This window comes from Notechis scutatus, chromosome 5, assembly GCF_049901735.1.
Source record: "Notechis scutatus isolate UNSWTSFEM ecotype Mainland chromosome 5, rNotScu1.2, whole genome shotgun sequence".
Classification (NCBI taxonomy): Eukaryota; Metazoa; Chordata; class Lepidosauria; order Squamata; family Elapidae; genus Notechis; species Notechis scutatus.
In genome coordinates this window covers 91,430,849-91,447,549 of record NC_142013.1, presented here as the reverse complement: position 1 = coordinate 91,447,549, position 16,701 = coordinate 91,430,849, and the positions used below count along the sequence as shown (strand labels likewise).

Sequence of the window (16,701 nt, the reverse complement as noted above, 5' to 3'; positions counted from 1 at the left end):
ATAAATGATATAAATATAGAGAACCAGATTGTATTTATTCTGTAATCCCATACATTTAATAACTCAGTTATTTCCCTATTTTAAAAAGTTACTATGTTCCTTTTAATTGGGAAAAATATATTGGCTGCTAATCTGAGAGGATGCAGCAAAAATTTAACTTTTTGGCTGCAATCTCACTGAACTATGGCTAAGTCTCACTGAATTCTATATAGTTATTTTTGAGCAGTCATACACACCTATTTTAAAATATTGTAGAAAGCTTCAAGGTATTTTTTCAATCATCTCGTTCAGAATTAAGTCCAATTAAATTAGCTTCACTGTAAAGCAATATTACCTAAAATGGCAGCCACCATGTTTACCACCATATTTGGGGGGAAAAAATTTAAGGCCATATCTTCATTTTTGAAAATACAGAAATCTCAACCTCACTTAATGTATTCAAAGCTGAAGTGAGTTTCTGTATGTTATTCCCCCCCCCCGCCCCCCATCTTTTCTGCAGCCCAACAAGCACCCTCAATTTTCTAATGGGCATCAGGAAAGCAGATTAGAGCTAAGAACAGGGAGAGAATAACAGAATTGTTATTTTCACTCCATATGTTAAAAATAGTTGTGGGTGATATCTCTAAATATATACCATATCCTCACACGGATATTGTTTGTACGTGGTAGGCCATGTATTCCTCTCCCCAAGGGGTTGAGAAAAAAAAAACATGTACAACACAATTTGATGGAGTTTATTTGGAAGTATTTTTTTTTTAAATTATATACGTACTGGATTTAACTTGCAAACAAGGGTACGTAACTAAAGCTTCTCAATTGATTCTGAAAAACCTACTCAAGTGAAAACCTTTTTGAATTTCCTCCCACGTAAATAAATATATCATATCCTTCCCGAATCTATTTAGAAAATTCCGTAGCAGGCAAACCTGTCGAAGTAAGGATTTTTGCTCACAGTCCCTCTGCATTAGTTCTTTGGGGTGCGACCCAATAGATTCCATATACTGCCATGGAACAGGAAACCCCCGTTTTAACTCGAGGCGCTGCTTACTTTGAACAGATGTGCATAGGATTGTAATGCTAAGTGCGGTTTCTTGGGGTCGCTGCCTGCATTCCAGCTCGGCTTTGCTCTGATCAATCCCTGCAGCTGTCTGCCACTGGCATCTAACTTGCAAGATCATGCCAGATAACCACCACAACCACAACTGTACAAATTAGACTCTCGGTAAGTATGCCCGTGTGTGTGTTTGGAATGGAGGTGGAGACAAGTTCCTTTGTGTGAAAGGAGGAAAAGAAAAAAAAAAGGGGGGGGGTTTGCTTCAGCTTAATTGATCCAGAACTGAGACAAAGCATAGGAAGCAGTGGTTTTTAGCTGGGAAAATAAATCTATTTGCCTGGCATACTGATTATTACTTGGATACACCAGCCATTGATTTGAAACAGCTTTCTGATCTCGCTGAGGGACCCACCTGAATATCCCACATTTGTTCTACCCTGAAGAGTTTTTTTTTTTAAAAAAGCCCTCTAGTGATGTATTTAACCCGTTAACTCAGTGACAGAAGATCAAGTAAAACTTAACCGTTTTAGAACATAAAATCAAAGGGCTGGAAGGACCGTCAGAAATCTTTAGTTGAATCCTGCTCAAGGCAGGGAATCTTATCCTTCCCTGGTCAAATGGTTCTCCAGTCTATTTTTGAAAACCTCCAGTGATGGAGCATTCACAACTCTGGGAGGCAAGCTATTCCATGGATTAATGGTTCTCCCTCCTTTTTCCTCCAAATGCACTGCGGAAATTTGCTGAATGAACCTTGCAGGGACTCTAAATCGTCTAGATAAGCCTTACATTTTCAGTAGCAGACAATGTTTTGAATGGGAGCTGGGGGGAAAAGGGGGGACAGAATCAAGAACCAAACAATCCATGAAGCTCAAAATCCACAAGAGGGATTTATAACATCTTCTATAGCAATGGAAAAGCTTGTCTTCATTAGTGGTAGATAGATCGCCATAGCAACGGCTGGGCGTCACAGTAAAATCACTAGTGTAGAAATGGGCTGGGACAGCTACTTAATTTACTGGTTTCATTGGGACAAAATGTGTGTGCCTTTTGAGAGGTGCAGGATGCTAGTTCCTGTGGAAGAAGGGATGGGAGTGAGGACATTACGTTTACCAACAGGTACTTGTGGAAGAAAGGAGAGAAAATCAATCTTTCCCAAACTCCTTTAATTTGAGAGGAATGGTACGAATTTCTTGAAAATTATCCCGGAGTCAGGATCTAAAAAAATCGTAGCTGAATAAGTTGTTCTTTCCACACAATAAGTTCTCTCCGTAGGTATCTCTTCTGCTCTCCTAGCGGTTCCCCATGCTAAATTTGCACAACGTATTTAACCCAATTATTGAATTATTTTTTGTGCTCTGCATACATAACACATTTAACATAAAGCGACCAGCTGGGGTGTGTTCACAGAACATGTCAAGCTATGGAAAGGAGGGAAGGAAAGAAGGAGGGAAGGGCTTTAATCAAAATGAAAACTAACCCAACTTCAACTGACTTCATCCAGTGTGTTGACTAACACAGCTAGAGAGAGAGTGTGTACGCACGCGCGCCTGAAGAATGTGGTGCCTGTTCTGTTGGCAGGGCTTTTTAAAGGATCTTGAGAAAAGCTGTTAATTGCTCTCTCGTTTTAATTATTCCCCAGAAGGCATTTTTCCTCTATTCTAGAATATCGTCCCCACCCCCCACCCCCGAATATCAATAACATGTGTGCACTAAAGACAACTACTTGCAAATGGGTTTCGAGATCATTATCATATATTTGCATAATGCCACCGTCAAACAAATGCCTTAAACAGCAAGCAAACAAAAACACGAACTCTAGAGAGGTGATTTACGAAACGTGCCGGTGGACTGAAATAGAAAGGAGGGAAAGGGAGATAAACAAAACAAATAAACAAACTGGAAGGGAGAAAGCAAAGCGACTCATTACAGTAATTGGTATGGGGAATATACTATATTTGGCGAAATCAATGGAAAAAAACAGGTGTTTCCGAATTAAATACCCCCTTATATACCGAAATCACCGAGTGAATTTCTACCTATTTCCTCTGGTAGGGTTCGAATGAGCCACAGTAGTAAAACGCGAAGGTTTCGCCCTTGTACAATTTCGAAGAGCGAATCCTGGACAGACAGGCCCGATTTTGCAGACTAATTGCTTAATAATAACGGCGCGGCCGTTCGCTGCTTTACTGCATTCAGAAGCGAGCCGACTTCTCACTCCAGGATTGCGGAATAAGGTCTACCTAACTACTACTATCTTGCTCAGACGAGACGCTCTCCTTGGTCCACTAACCATCAGCGACCACGGCGGTGATGAAGATAATAACAGGGATGATTATGATGATTATGACGATGATGATAATGGTTGGGGGGGGGCAGTCTTCCGCCTGCCCTCATTTGCTGCTTCGCCCGAGATAACAAAAACGACAGTCTGGGTCACAGGATGGGCTTTTTTAGCCCCTTGGGTTGCCTGGCCAGGGGTTGGGTGTACAAGACGCGAATCTCACATCCCCAAGGCGTGCAGAACGCGGGTTGACAGGGTCATTAGGCCTCTTCAAAAACAGCTTGTGTGCCCCGTCTGTCATTCCACAGCAGTTTTCCATTCAATCGGTCCCACCAAGAAGTTTTGGCTATCGTCCACATTGTCCCAAACCGGACGACCACTCCCACAGGCAAGGTTACGATCCTCACCCCCTCCTCCCAGCCTTGAAACATCGACTGTTTGGAGACCCCCCACCTCCCATCCGCCCCCCCTCAACGAAGCAATGGATCGGGGAGAGCAATTTGGATGAAGACGCTGGAAATCGAGGGCAGTTCCATATCAGATTGATGTGCTGGACAAGAGGGCGAAGAAAGACGTGGGTTCGAGGCGGCTGCGCGCAGCGGCAGTACTTGTAACTCAGGTGCGCCGCTGCGATTGACCTGGGCCCTTGCGTGAAAAGGTTTGACTTTGAGCATTGAGGTTAAGATCCTTCCCTACTTAAGCACCCATCCTAACTGGAAGATGGAACAGCACAACGGTGAAAGAATCACTGAAAAGTGTCCTCTATTCTCGACACTTGGAATCCTAAACACGCTTGCTAGGCGAATAGAGTCCCTGCTTGGATCTGCTTGCTTTTCCTTGGAAAGAAAGGCGGGTGATATTGCTCGGGAAGATATTTAATGAGAAGGACACGCGTTACTCGCTGGGTGGCCAGTTCCTAACAGATGCTTGTAATGACTGACCCGGGCGGCCCTTCCTTATCTCGCGACCTGAGGGCAAGTGAGAAAGTGGGGGCGGTTCCTGGTAGAAGGGGTCTCCTCCCTCCCTCCCTCCCTAGGCTAAAAGCTCAAGGAAAGTCTATCATTTTTACTGCAAGGAGAATTGAACTTGGCGTGGGACGCTTTCCGCATCGCTTCAGCCTGAAATTAGATACGGGTCCTTCGCCAAAATAAAAATAAAAAAGTCAGCCTAAGCGCGGCGCGTCGAACCCAGCCGGTCTCTTCGCGCGCTATTTAAAGGTAGCCTACCAACTTTTCTTAAAGGAAATGCAACTGCCCCGTTTGTGAGGCTCGCTCCCGCGGCACCTCGCGTTCCTCACGCCGACTGTAAAAAGGCCGCTTTCCTTCCTCTTCCGTTTCCGAATCGCAGAATCGCAATACTGCATCCCTCATCCACCCCAGTTTTTTTTTTGTTTTTGTTTTTAAGAGCAAGTCCTCTCCGTTCCCAAATGTAGAGACTTGCTTTGCCATCACTACAGCCGCACCCCCCCCCCCGAGAGACAAATCCCACTAATGTCATGAGAACGTACGAATTTACAATAATAATAATAATAATAATCTATCTGCGCCAACGTAAGAAAAAACGAAGTGGAGGAAGAGGAGGGTGAGGAGCTGCTAGAGGTTTGGGGGGCCCGCCATTCCCTCCTCGCCTTCTTTCTGACCAGAATGAGTTCCTGCGGTGTGTTTTTTCCCCTCACCTCCTGCTTCCGAAAACAATTTTGAGCTGGCCAGATATACTTCTTGAAAAGGGAGGGCCTGACAAACTTTACGCGGAGAAAAGACCACTCTGAGGTCTCGGGTATTATTTTTTCCCCTCCAAAGGGTTAAGGAAACGGTTTGGATAAAACAAAGTTTGGAAGGGAAGGAGGAGGTACGAAAGGCACGAGGTAAATTTGGACGTTCGGTAGTAATGATTTAACATTTGCGGGATTAATTCAGGGAGGGGAGGAGAGGAAGAGGAGGAGGAGGAGATGATGTGGAGAAGAACTAAATAAGGGGGATCTGTTTCTTTTGTCAGACTCGACCGTTTAAGACGGAATACTGGGAAACGAATTCCTTCTGCCCCAGCGATTCAAGCAAAGGAATGCTTTGCTTTCTCTAACGAAAGGGACGCTGGCAGTTCTTCCACAGCGGCTCGCCAACCCTCTCCTCGTCGCCGCCTCTCTCTCTCTTGCAAAGCAGCGGCTTTTCTGGAGCCGCGAGGCGGCCTTGGGGATAGTAGGTCAGTGCCTGGGTTGAAGGAGGGTCGAAGAAGAAACGGGTATCCACGGGACCTTCAAAGTGCCCGCGTGGAAAAATGGCATCTCTGCTCGTGGGGGGAGGGGGAGGGGAAGCCCACTCCCTCAGGGATGGGCGCAACGACTTCTCCGTGGAACCGAGGCCGGACGGTCTCAGCCGGATGGGCTCGTTAGGGGAAAGTTCGTTGCAATTGGGGGGGTCTTCCTTCAGGTCCTTCAAGGAGAAATAAGACCTTGTCGCCGGAGTGTCAACGGCGCAGCACTTAATGTGGATTCTTACAACCGCCGTCGTTCTCCACGCGCCTTCCGTCAAAGAAACAACCTGTTGTAAACACGAGACTTTAGACCAGGCACCGCTGCCAGATCCACAAGAGCGGAGTTTGCAGGCTCCAGGCAGGCGGAAGGGCCGTTCATTGAGCGCCTGGCTCAGCTGCCAACCCGGCGCTCTACAGGTGGCAGGGAAGCCCAACAGCTCCTCCTCACGAAACTCGGGACGAGAGTCAGTCGGCCTCCTCGGCCGCCGCTCGCTTGGCGCTTCCTCGGCGACGAGGCGCGAACTCCCCCCCCCCTTCTTCCTCTCCCTTTCTCTTTTCCGCCGAGGGCAACCATTTCGGGGGAGGGAGGGAGGGGGAGAAGAAGCTGTGGAGCAAGTGCGGGAAAGCGGGGGGAAAGGGGGTGGAGGGGAGGGGAGGGGGAGGACGCAGGCAGGAGCGCGAGGGCGGTCCCCTGCTGAGCGCCCGGCCTGAATGGGAGCCAATCGCGCTGCCCTGGCCTCTGCCAATCATCGCTCTCCCTCCAATCCCACCCGCGCACATTTCCAAACTCTGGTTCCCAACCGCGCCGCTCAAATGTGCCGAGCGCTCTGCCAATCGCTGGAGGCCAGAGCGGGGAGCGGATGGAATGAGCAGCCGAGTTGGGAAGCGGAGGAGACAAAAGAAGTTAAAGAGCCGCTTAATCGCTCCATGTTTGGCAAGGCGGCGGCGCTGGTGACGGTGGCGGCGGCGGCGGGCAGGGGGAGGAAGGCTTCAGCCCCCGCCGGGCTGGCCCAGGCCCGGGCTACCCCCGTGCGGCTCGATGGGCGAGTGGGCGGCGGCGGAGGCGGCATGGAGCCCGCGCTGAGTTGTAAGAGGAGTCCCAGCCTGCGCTTGGCCGACTCCTTTGGCGGCGGCGGCGGCGGCGGCTTCCATCCCTTGCACCCGGGGGACTTGGGCTCTTCGGACCCGGCTGCTACCGCCCCCTTCGGGCCGGAGCACGTGGCGGCGGGGGCTCTCAAGCTCAGCCCAGCCAGCCCCGAAGCGACTTTCGCCGCGGCCGCCTCTTTGCAATCGGCCGGGAGCGGAGTTGGCGCCAACGGCGCGGCTCCCGCCTCGGCTAGTCAGCCTTACCCGGCGACGGACAGGGAACTGGCGCTGCGGCGGGAGCCGGGCTTGCGGGGGGATCCGCCGCAGCTCCAGCAGCCCCCGGCGGCCGCCAGCTCGCCCATGTTCATCTCCTCGGCCGGCACCTACGGCGCTGGGGGCGACCTCCACGCCGCCGTCTTTCCGGGCCTGCACGAGCACCCGGCCGGCACCTCCGGCGGGCATCACCCACTCAACGGCCAGATGCGCTTGGGGTTGGCCGTGGCTGCCGCCGCCGCCGCCGCCGCCGCGGAGTTTTACGGCCGCATCGAGCCCTTCCGCCCTTCGCCCGCCGGCTCCGAAGCGTCCTACGGCCCTGCGCCGCACGGCTATCCGGTCAACTTAGCGGCCGCCGCCGCTTTGCAGCAGCAGCAACAGCACCACCACTCGCACCCGCCTGCACATGCGCATCACGCGTCGCCGCCGCCGCCGCCGCCGCAGCCCCACGCGGGCGCCGCCGCCGCCGCCTTCCTGCGCTACATGCGGCAGCCCATCAAGCAAGAACTGATCTGCAAGTGGCTGGAGGCCGAGGCGGGCGGCGGCGGCGGCGGCGGCGGCACTGGCACTCCACCCTGCTCCAAGACCTACAGCACCATGCACGAGCTGGTCAACCACGTCACGGTGGAGCACGTCGGGGGGCCTGAGCAGAGCAGCCACGTGTGTTTCTGGGAGGAGTGTCCCCGCCAAGGGAAGCCCTTCAAGGCCAAGTACAAGCTCATCAACCACATCCGCGTGCACACGGGCGAGAAGCCCTTCCCCTGCCCCTTCCCGGGATGCGGCAAGGTCTTCGCCCGCTCCGAGAACCTCAAGATCCACAAAAGGACGCACACAGGTGGGTGGCCTCTTCCCTCGTGGGCTGCGTCCCGCCTCGCCAAGCCCGGCTTCCCTTTTCTCCGCCTTTCCTCTTGCCCGGCGTCGGTTCAGGCATGTGACTTTTATCACGAATAAGCGATTTCTTGGGCGCGATGGCTCCACACCGCCGCGAGCGAAAGCCTCCCTGAGACATCGATCGTGTTATTATGTGGCCTCTCCGCGTGTGTTGGCGATGCGGTAAAGCAGCTTCGGAGCTCCAGGCTGTGAGGCTTGGGCAGCTGGCGAGCTTTCCAGCTCCACAGCACTCTTCAACAGGCAGACGAAGAGCGCTGGGGAGGTCTGGGAAAGACACCAATGCCTGGGGAAGTGGGGAAAACCCCAGGAGTCCCCCAAGAACCGTCGCACTCTGAACTTTCCTGAAATCTAATGTTGGGTTCCCACCCGTCCCCCGTGTTCTTTGGTGCAGAGAGGGGGAAAATGTGCCACGTCTTTCATGTGAAATCCAGAGAAGCGACTTTGGTGGAGCTGTAAGCCTTTGGTTTGGGTTTCTATGCTTTTTTATAGTATAATTCTATTGACTGTTTCCTAGTATGATTTGATTGCTTATTGCACCCTATGACTATTATTAAGTGTTGTGCCTTATGATTCTGGACTCTTGACGAATGTATCTTTTATGTACACTGAGAGCATTTGCACCAAGACAAATTCCTTGTGTGTCCAATCACACTTGGCCAATAAAAGAATTCTATTTTATTCTATTTTGCTTTTTTACGTTCAAAATGTAGGCATAATTCTTGTAGCTAGTTGCCTTCGTGGTTCTGGTTTGTTTTGGAGCCGTTTGATAGAAAGAGATGCCCGTATCTATGCTGACCCAGGGGAAAGGTTTACAACGATCTCCCAAAAGTGGAGAAGAGCCCCATGGAAGGTGAGACGAGTCCCGGGGGGCCTTTGGCTGCTTAAGGACAGGGCCAGGCTTTGGAGAGGCTTTTTAGTTGGAATTGGCTTTTACGGCGCTGTTAACTTTTACGGCTTGGTTTTGATCTGCGACAGCCTTTTTGATTCTCCTTAAAAGGCAGCTTGGAATTTATAGTGGCCCGTAGACAGATATTATCCACCGGAGACGTTTTATGGGGAAGGTGAGCAGCACAGGAGGGGAATTCACCTAATTGTTTTTGTGATTTATCGCGCCTTGCTTGCAAAGAGAGCGCGCGAGGGCGGACGAGGTGCAATGCGCTCTTCAGCCGCCAAAGCAAATGGGCCTCAGGCGACCAGAGCGGCCCGATTTATTTATTTATTTATTTTAAGGTGGCGAATCTGCCCCCACCAAACCCATCTGGCTGCACGCAGCTGCCTCCTGTTCTTGTTGCAGAGTTCTCGGAGGCCTTTAGGCGCGCGGTGGGGTGGGGTGAGGGGGAGGAGAAGCTGCGTGGGTCCCCGCCGATCGGAGAATAAATGAATTCTGCTCTCCCTCCCTTCCCTCTCTGAGGGCAGACATTCTTTTGTTTCTCCTTTTTTTTTCTTGCCGGTGCTCGGCGGAGAGACGAGGTAAGTGTGTGTGTGTGTGTGGGGGGTGTCTATCTGGTCTCCCCCCACACCCCTCAGTTTTTGGGGGCTCTTCCCCTTTAAAGGCTGCTTTTCCAGGTCTCGCTGCCCCGGGTAGCTGTCCCTTCCTTAGAAAGAGGCTCGGGAGGCGATCCTTTGGGCGCCAGGCATGCAGGGCAGGACTCCCTAAAACTTGGCAACTTTTAAGACTTCTCCGGCTGGAGAATTCTGGGAGTTGAAGTCCACAAGTCTTAAAGTTGCCAAGTTTTAGGGAGCCCCTGATGTAGGGGAACCAGAAGGGTCGGCTCGTCCTCTGCCTGCTCGGTCAGGTCTAAGGGACGGAGGGGAGGAGGACACGGCAACTCGAGTTTGGCCGACTGGAACAGCCGGCAAAGGAGATTGACCGGCTCTGCGGGGCCCTGGTGGCGGGTGCGCGTTCTTTCTCTTCCGAGCAGCCTTCCCCGGAAGGCGAGAGCCAGCCAGGATCTCTCTTCTTCCCCGACTCCAAGGAGGGAGTTGATACCTTTCTGGTTGCAGGGCTCAAGGCTGTTCGTAGGCCTCCTCCAAGGGCTCAGGCAAGAGGCAACGCTGAGGGTTAGGCGGCTGGGCCAGGTGAGTGGCCTTTTTCTGCTCCTTTCCCGGCTGTTGCTCCCGAGGAGGAAGAGATGCTTCCCGAATAAAGGCGAATGTATGTGTCCCAAGATAATGAGGGATCAAATGTGGGTGGGTCACCGGGATCAAGAGGTTTTGTCTTCCGAGCTTGCTGAGTCTGGAACCCACCTGCAGGGAACTCCTCTCTAAGCAGTTGTGTGTGTATTTATATGATGCCTGTTGTATGTGGCTGTTTAGATGCTGATGGGATGTGTGGATGGCTGGCTTTTAAAGTTGTGGGTTTGCTTGTGCTGCCCAGCCCTCGCCTTCTAAGTACTTGTTCGGCTGATGGTAAATCGGCATTCCTGCTGAGGCCTGTTTCCCAGGCTTCAACCACCTCCCTGGCTGTTTTTGTGCCTGCTCATCCAACAATAGTAGTAGCCGCGAAGTTGAACGTGTTGCATTCAAGCTTTGCAAGCTCCCAAGGTCGCTTCGTTTGACTGAAAGCGGGAGGAAGCTGGATTTCTCAGGGCGCAGGAAAAAGCAAGGCTTCCGTTGCAACGCCGTCCCCTTCATCCTTCCCGGGCTTGAACGTCGGTTCGTTTCCCAAGGAGAAAAGCGAGCCTCTGCAAGGCGCGATTTGGGAACTTCCCACAGCGACCCGATGCTGCCGTGGCGCGTCCCTCGCCGGAAAGGAAGGCAAACCCCAGAGGCGTCTCGCGTTGGGATATTTGATCCTTGTGACTAAGGCAACGCATCCCCCCGCCCCTTCCCAAGCAGGATGGATGGAAAGCCCGACCCAAACGCGCCAGGGAAAACTCTCGCGAATGTCTTAGCTCCTGTGGGAGGCCCCTCGCCTCGGATTTCAGGGAAGGGTTTAGGACTGGCTGGGCTCGAACTCGCGTTCTTCCCGGGCGCTGCCGAAATCCCTCCGGGGGAGGGGCTGACACGGGCCCGGGAAGCCTCTACAGACCGTGCAGTAATATTAGGAGAGTAGCGTTGTTGGAGAACGTGAGAAAGCGCCAGTTTTGTTTTTTGTTTATTTGTTTATTTATTTTGTCGAGCGATTATAAGATAACAGGCATAAGTATAAACATAGTTATGAATACATGAAATGGATACATATAAGAAAAATAAAAAGAACCAATAGGACAGGGACGGTAGTAGGCACGATTGGCGCGCTTATGCACGTCCCCTTGCTCTTTTCTCCTTGGAACTCGGAGGCTGTGCTTGGACTGAAACAGCGTAGCTTGCAATTCGGGCCCCTTGCCGGAAAATATTTGCATTGGAAAAAGGTTTCCCCGAGGAATGTAGCGCCTGAAAGCGCAGATGGTGGTTGTTTGCAATAGTAAATAGGCGAAAATCCCGCAGTTCTAGCTGGCATCCTCACCCAAAGCAGAGTGTCTCGTTGAAGGGTGGGACTTCCTTCTTGTGGCAAAATCCACCTGGTGAAAGATGCCACCACTTTGGCCTATTGCTGGCTGCAAGAATTATATTTTCAGTTCTACCCATAAAATAGCAAAACGAGGCTTCCTTTTTTTAAAAAAAAAAAAAAACAATAATAGTGTCACCAACAAAAATGTTTAACCTTCCAGAGCAGGTCAGTGAGCCTTTTGTGGCATCCATCTATTTAATTCAATTGCATCAAGAAACAGATCTGCAGATTATTTTGCTTTCTGTCTTTTAGAGGAGAATCTTATCCCTTCTAAACAGGAGAAACTTACAATTATGTCTGAATAGACAGCCTGAAGTTGCACTTATTATTAAGCTGCAATTTAAGCCCACTGAAAAGGAGTCACTCTAGATTTCTGACACCACCCACTCCCCTGGAGGCGAGATCCTTCTTCGGCAGTAGATCCCTTCTTCTTTTTATGAGGATATACTTGCTTTGCTCTTTTAGTGGATTGTTTCCCCAATCATTGGCAAGCAGTAAAGCAAAGTATGACAGAGGGGGAAAATGAATGCCTTCCTATCTGAGAATGCAGTCGGCCTGAGAACTTAGTGGCTTTAAAAAAAATAAATACTCAGTGTTATGTTTAAACAGCTGCTCTTGAAGAAATTATGGCCAATTTTTTTTTTCCTGAAGATAGGTCAATTTCCCTGGGTAGCTTTTACAAGGCCCTCCTTCTTTTAACCCCCAATTTATAATTTTGAATAAGAATTCAAAGCGGAGATGACGAGCAATTTTTCTCTTAAGGCTTGGAAGCCTTTATCTGAAAATCGTGTTGTATTGGATCATTGTTTAGCCAATGTTCCTGGATGGTATGGATTGTGCTTTGAAGCAAATCTAAACCTTGATATGCTGGCCTTCTTATTGAGAGATGGAGATGATGATGATGATGATCCTGAAAAAGTGTGTACATGGCAGCAGGGTGGGGGAGGGGGTGAGAAAGGATGGAGGGGGAGAAATAGCAATGTAATGTTCCATTTTTCCCCCCTCTCTGTTTTACAAGCTGCTTTAAACCTCCTTTGCTAGAGCTTGACGCCATTATCCTAGTGTTTGGTTTGACCTGTAAACGCAAGCAGGTTGGCTTTCATCCTTTCTTTTCACAAGGAGACCAACAGATAGATGTTTTTTGTCTTTCAGGGGAGAAGCCTTTTAAATGCGAGTTTGATGGCTGCGACCGGAAGTTTGCCAATAGCAGCGACAGAAAGAAACACTCCCATGTCCACACCAGCGACAAGCCATACTTCTGCAAAGTCAGAGGCTGTGATAAGTCCTACACCCACCCCAGCTCTTTGCGAAAACACATGAAGATCCACTGCAAATCCCCACCACCTTCTCCTCCCCCAGGATCTCACGGGTACCAGCCTGTGGGTACCGCTCTGGGTGCCCCTCTTTCCCCACTTCAGGACTCAGGAAGGGGCCAGCCTACCAGCCTTTCTCCTCAGGTCACCAACCTCAACGAATGGTACGTTTGCCAGGCCAGTGGGGCGGCCAACCACCTCCGTGCCCCATCCAGTAATGCCACCTCTTCTGAGGAGGAGGAGGAGGAGGAGGAGGAGGAAGAGACCTACAGGAACTCTGAGTCAAGGACTATTCATTAGAACTCTAGAATGGCATATGCACATGCCATGTTTGTTCACTTGGTCTATTTATTAACTAAATGAAACCCTATGGTGTTTGTATATGTAATTAATTTAAGTCATTGGACTTATATCTTTTTTATTTTATTAAAAAAGAAGACTCTTTTTTTTTTAAACCAATTTAGATTTCAAGAATAACCCGACAGGCATTTACTTTTCTGCCCCCACCCTTCCCAGTCTAAGGGTAAATTAGGAGAGGTTCAAGGCATAGCTTGATTTGCAATGTATGCAGCATAGCCAGCTTGACAGTCCCATGAAAATGTTTTCTGAAACAAAGCCAGAAATGTGGTTCATGAATGCAGCATAAGTGAATGGATGCTCTTGATGCCAGGAGTAAGCGTTATAATCTTTGAAAGATTTATTCTGCTCTATGTTTGTCATTTGTTCAACTGCCAATCCATTTTTTTGCATTCATAATCTCTGCATTTAGTTCATGGCCTTTGGAATCGCCCCCCCCCCCCAAGATCTCAAAATGGAGCGAATGAATATAATCCTTGAACTGATGTTTGCATCAGACTAACACTAATGTTGAAACTCTGGCCATTCCTAGTTATAATTGCTCCTTGAAGGTTAATGCTAAGAATGCTTGCATAGAAGATTGATCTTTAAATAGTGCTTACTTCCAGGTCAGTTGAGGGAAGGGAGTGAGTGATACAATCCCAATTAAATAAGATTTCACAAAAAGCTGAATTTTCTCTTTTGGTTCCTTTATGCTAAATATTTATCTTCAGAATAAACAATCTGCATTGATCAATTGGCTGGCCTCAGGACATCAGTATGTTTCCATATCTTTAGGTCTTTAGTTTTGCATATGTTCATTTTTTAAAAATAATTCTAATTTTTAAAACTTTACTGAGCTCTAATTTTGGGACAGAGAGATTAAATAAAATACTGCTGGTGTCAGTGTAAATGCTGCAATTATTTATTATTATTTTAGGCATTCAAGGTACCTGAAAGCAATTTTCTCACTGATTTCGGTGTTATTTATAGGCAGCTAGTTTTTAGCAGGACTCGTTTACAAGTTCTCCTTTTTAAAAATAATCCACCCCTGCCTATTTCTTAGTTGAGACCATGAATCTAAGTATACTTACTTGTGAACCAGTCACACGGAATTGAAGTATATTAGATTTATGAGAAAATAATGTTTGGAAATGGAGCCCAAAGTAAGGCATTGGATCAAACTTCTCCCTCTTGTCCACTCTTCCTTTTGAAAGAGGTATAATGCTGGAGAAACAACCTTTCTTTCTGAAAGAATATTTTTTACATGACCCAGCTTTTCATCCTTGTTTATACAAAGGTTTTATAAGCAATTTCATATTTTTCACCACCTGTAATTATATGCAATGATTCAGTGACCAAAGTAAATTGTCATAAATGGATAAACGGAATGGGGTGGGAGAAAAAATAAATTGCCTTTGGCCTCACTGCCAAGCTATTCAAGGGAAAGGTCATGGAACACTGACAAATTCTGATGTGGTTAGTGAAACATTTCAAATGCAAAATGTTGGTTCATCATAAACACCCTACAGATATTCTAAAGAGCACTAATGTATCCTCAGAGACCACTGAATAAGGAACTGGTTGCTTACCGATTCCCAGGGCTTGTAGAAAGGAGTGGGAATTTTTTTTTTAAATGTGCCCGTATTGTAATATGTAGTCTTGTCATTGTTATAAATTGTATGTGGAAGTGATTTATTTTGTACAGCTAAATTAATTTATTTTTTTTAATTTTTAGATATCATTGCATCTCCCTCCCCCTTTTTATAGCATACAGAACACACCAAAGAAGACTATTATACTTTTGGTGAAAGCTGTCTATACTTCTGTGGTTTGTTTCAGAGGAAACCTCACCCTATTTTTCAAACTTACTTGAATGAATAATGTAATGTGAAAACAGAGCCTTTCTGCATGTCTGCTGTGCAGTGTGTTGGTGTTCAGTAGTTTATAGATATATTTGTTTTTTTAGTCCAGTGCATGGTACTGTCCATCTGAAAGCTTTTAAATGCCCTCACCATATTGTTATACAAAGGAAAGGACATTTTAATGTCTATATCCATAAGTATATAAAGGGAACTTGAATACAAACCACTTTTAAACTACGTTTGCTTGTTTTCCATTTCTTTATTCGCAATCCGTTCAGATACTAAGAAAAATACAATGAAAAAGGCATGGACTTTCACAAGGTAATTTCAATTTTGGCAGTCTTTATTTTGGGGGGAAAATGTCTTGCTGAATTTAAATGCATTATTTTTTAATTTATACATTTTATTTTCTTGTCCTCCTTTTGGAAAGAAAAATTGCACTATTACCAGCCCTCGTGTTTTGCTTAATGTGAAACTTGACATCTTTAAAGGTACACAATTACTAGGAAGAAGGTACTTTGTTCCAATGGACATACTTCCAAATAATTGAGGTTATCTTTGGGGATGTAGTATTCTTTATTGTGCCATGGCTTTATCACATTTTTTAAAAATAACACTTAGTACCTCCTTCATATTTGTTAACCTGATCATACATAAGTAAAAAAAAGTTTAAGTGAAATAAAAATATTCTTATATCTCACATCTGTGCTTTATTGTTGGAAGAAAGATGAAGAGGGCAGATGACAATATGAGCTGCTCTTCAATATTTTTCCCACCTTGGATGAAAAAGTAAGGACAAATATGAAATAGGATTAAAGCGTTCCTAACTAATATTATTTTAAAGGTCTGCGGTGTTCTATTGTAAAGCAATTTGGTGCAATTTATTTAACCAGCTAACCTTTCAGAGCTAAACTTTCAAACTGTGTTCTAAGCAAAGAGAATGGGTGAAAAATCTGATATGAGCAACATATGCCACTTGCTATTTAAAATATTACAATGTGTTTCTATCTAACTATAGTTGTATTCCTAAACAATGGGAGACAACTCGGAGATTCTTGGAGATGTTTGGGGACTGGTTTAAGGTTTTATTTTGAGGAAAGAGGAGGGGATTGGCTAGACCTTACCTATCTCCCTTTCCCTACAATGTGCTTTACACAAAAATGCTTCTCCCAACTTATTTCCTAATTATCTGGTTCTGTAATTCTCGTGGGGGGGGGGGACGACTTTTTTTCCAGCCGAGGCGTTGAAATGGTGGAAATTAAAGGAGGTTTGCAAAGGAGATTTCATGGAATTATTTTTAGAAAGCGGGGAGCAAAGAGGTAAAGGTGGGGAAGGCATGAACTGGGCATCCTGGTTGGGGGCTGCAGTCGAGAGGAGGAGTTTTGTGGTGAAAAGGAGGAGCGGAAAAAGTCCCCCCCCCCACACACAATCATTTATGGGAAATATATCAGAGATGAAAGGTATCGGACAATGAGGAGGCTAAAAACAAGTTCCTCGTTTTCTGCTGGGGGAGGGGACGGCCCTCCCCCAGTCTATAGAGTTGAAATTGACTACAGCTCATCTTGCCCCACTTCAAAGTAATTCTGGCCGGAACGGAAGGCTTGGTGCTTGGACAATGTTCATGGTGGGTTAAGCTTTCTATGGCGATTGGCGAGCCATGCTTTCCCCATTTGAATATGGCTTAGACAAAAGGCACTTATTGACAAGGAACTGGCTACCTTCAAAGCCTCCGTCTCTTGTCGGCGGGGGAGAAGCCGTGGCTCGCTCGCACACAAACCAACCTTTAAATTAGCCGCGATCCACTTTTGTCTCTTTGCCGGCGGGGGAGGGGAAGAGAAGGCACGCTGGGGGGAGGGAAG

At 47.7% G+C, this 16,701-nt stretch overlaps 1 protein-coding gene across 1 annotated transcript; it reads left to right on the top strand.

Annotated features, from left to right (window-relative positions):
• Positions 1-6,395: 6,395 nt before the first annotated feature.
• ZIC5 (Zic family zinc finger 5) lies at positions 6,396-15,542 on the top strand. Its single transcript, XM_026668854.2, has 2 exons — positions 6,396-7,779; positions 12,481-15,542. Exons 1-2 carry the CDS (start codon positions 6,399-6,401, stop codon positions 12,939-12,941), a joined length of 1,842 nt encoding a protein of 613 aa, XP_026524639.2. The 5' UTR covers positions 6,396-6,398; the 3' UTR covers positions 12,942-15,542.
• Positions 15,543-16,701: the final 1,159 nt, after the last annotated feature.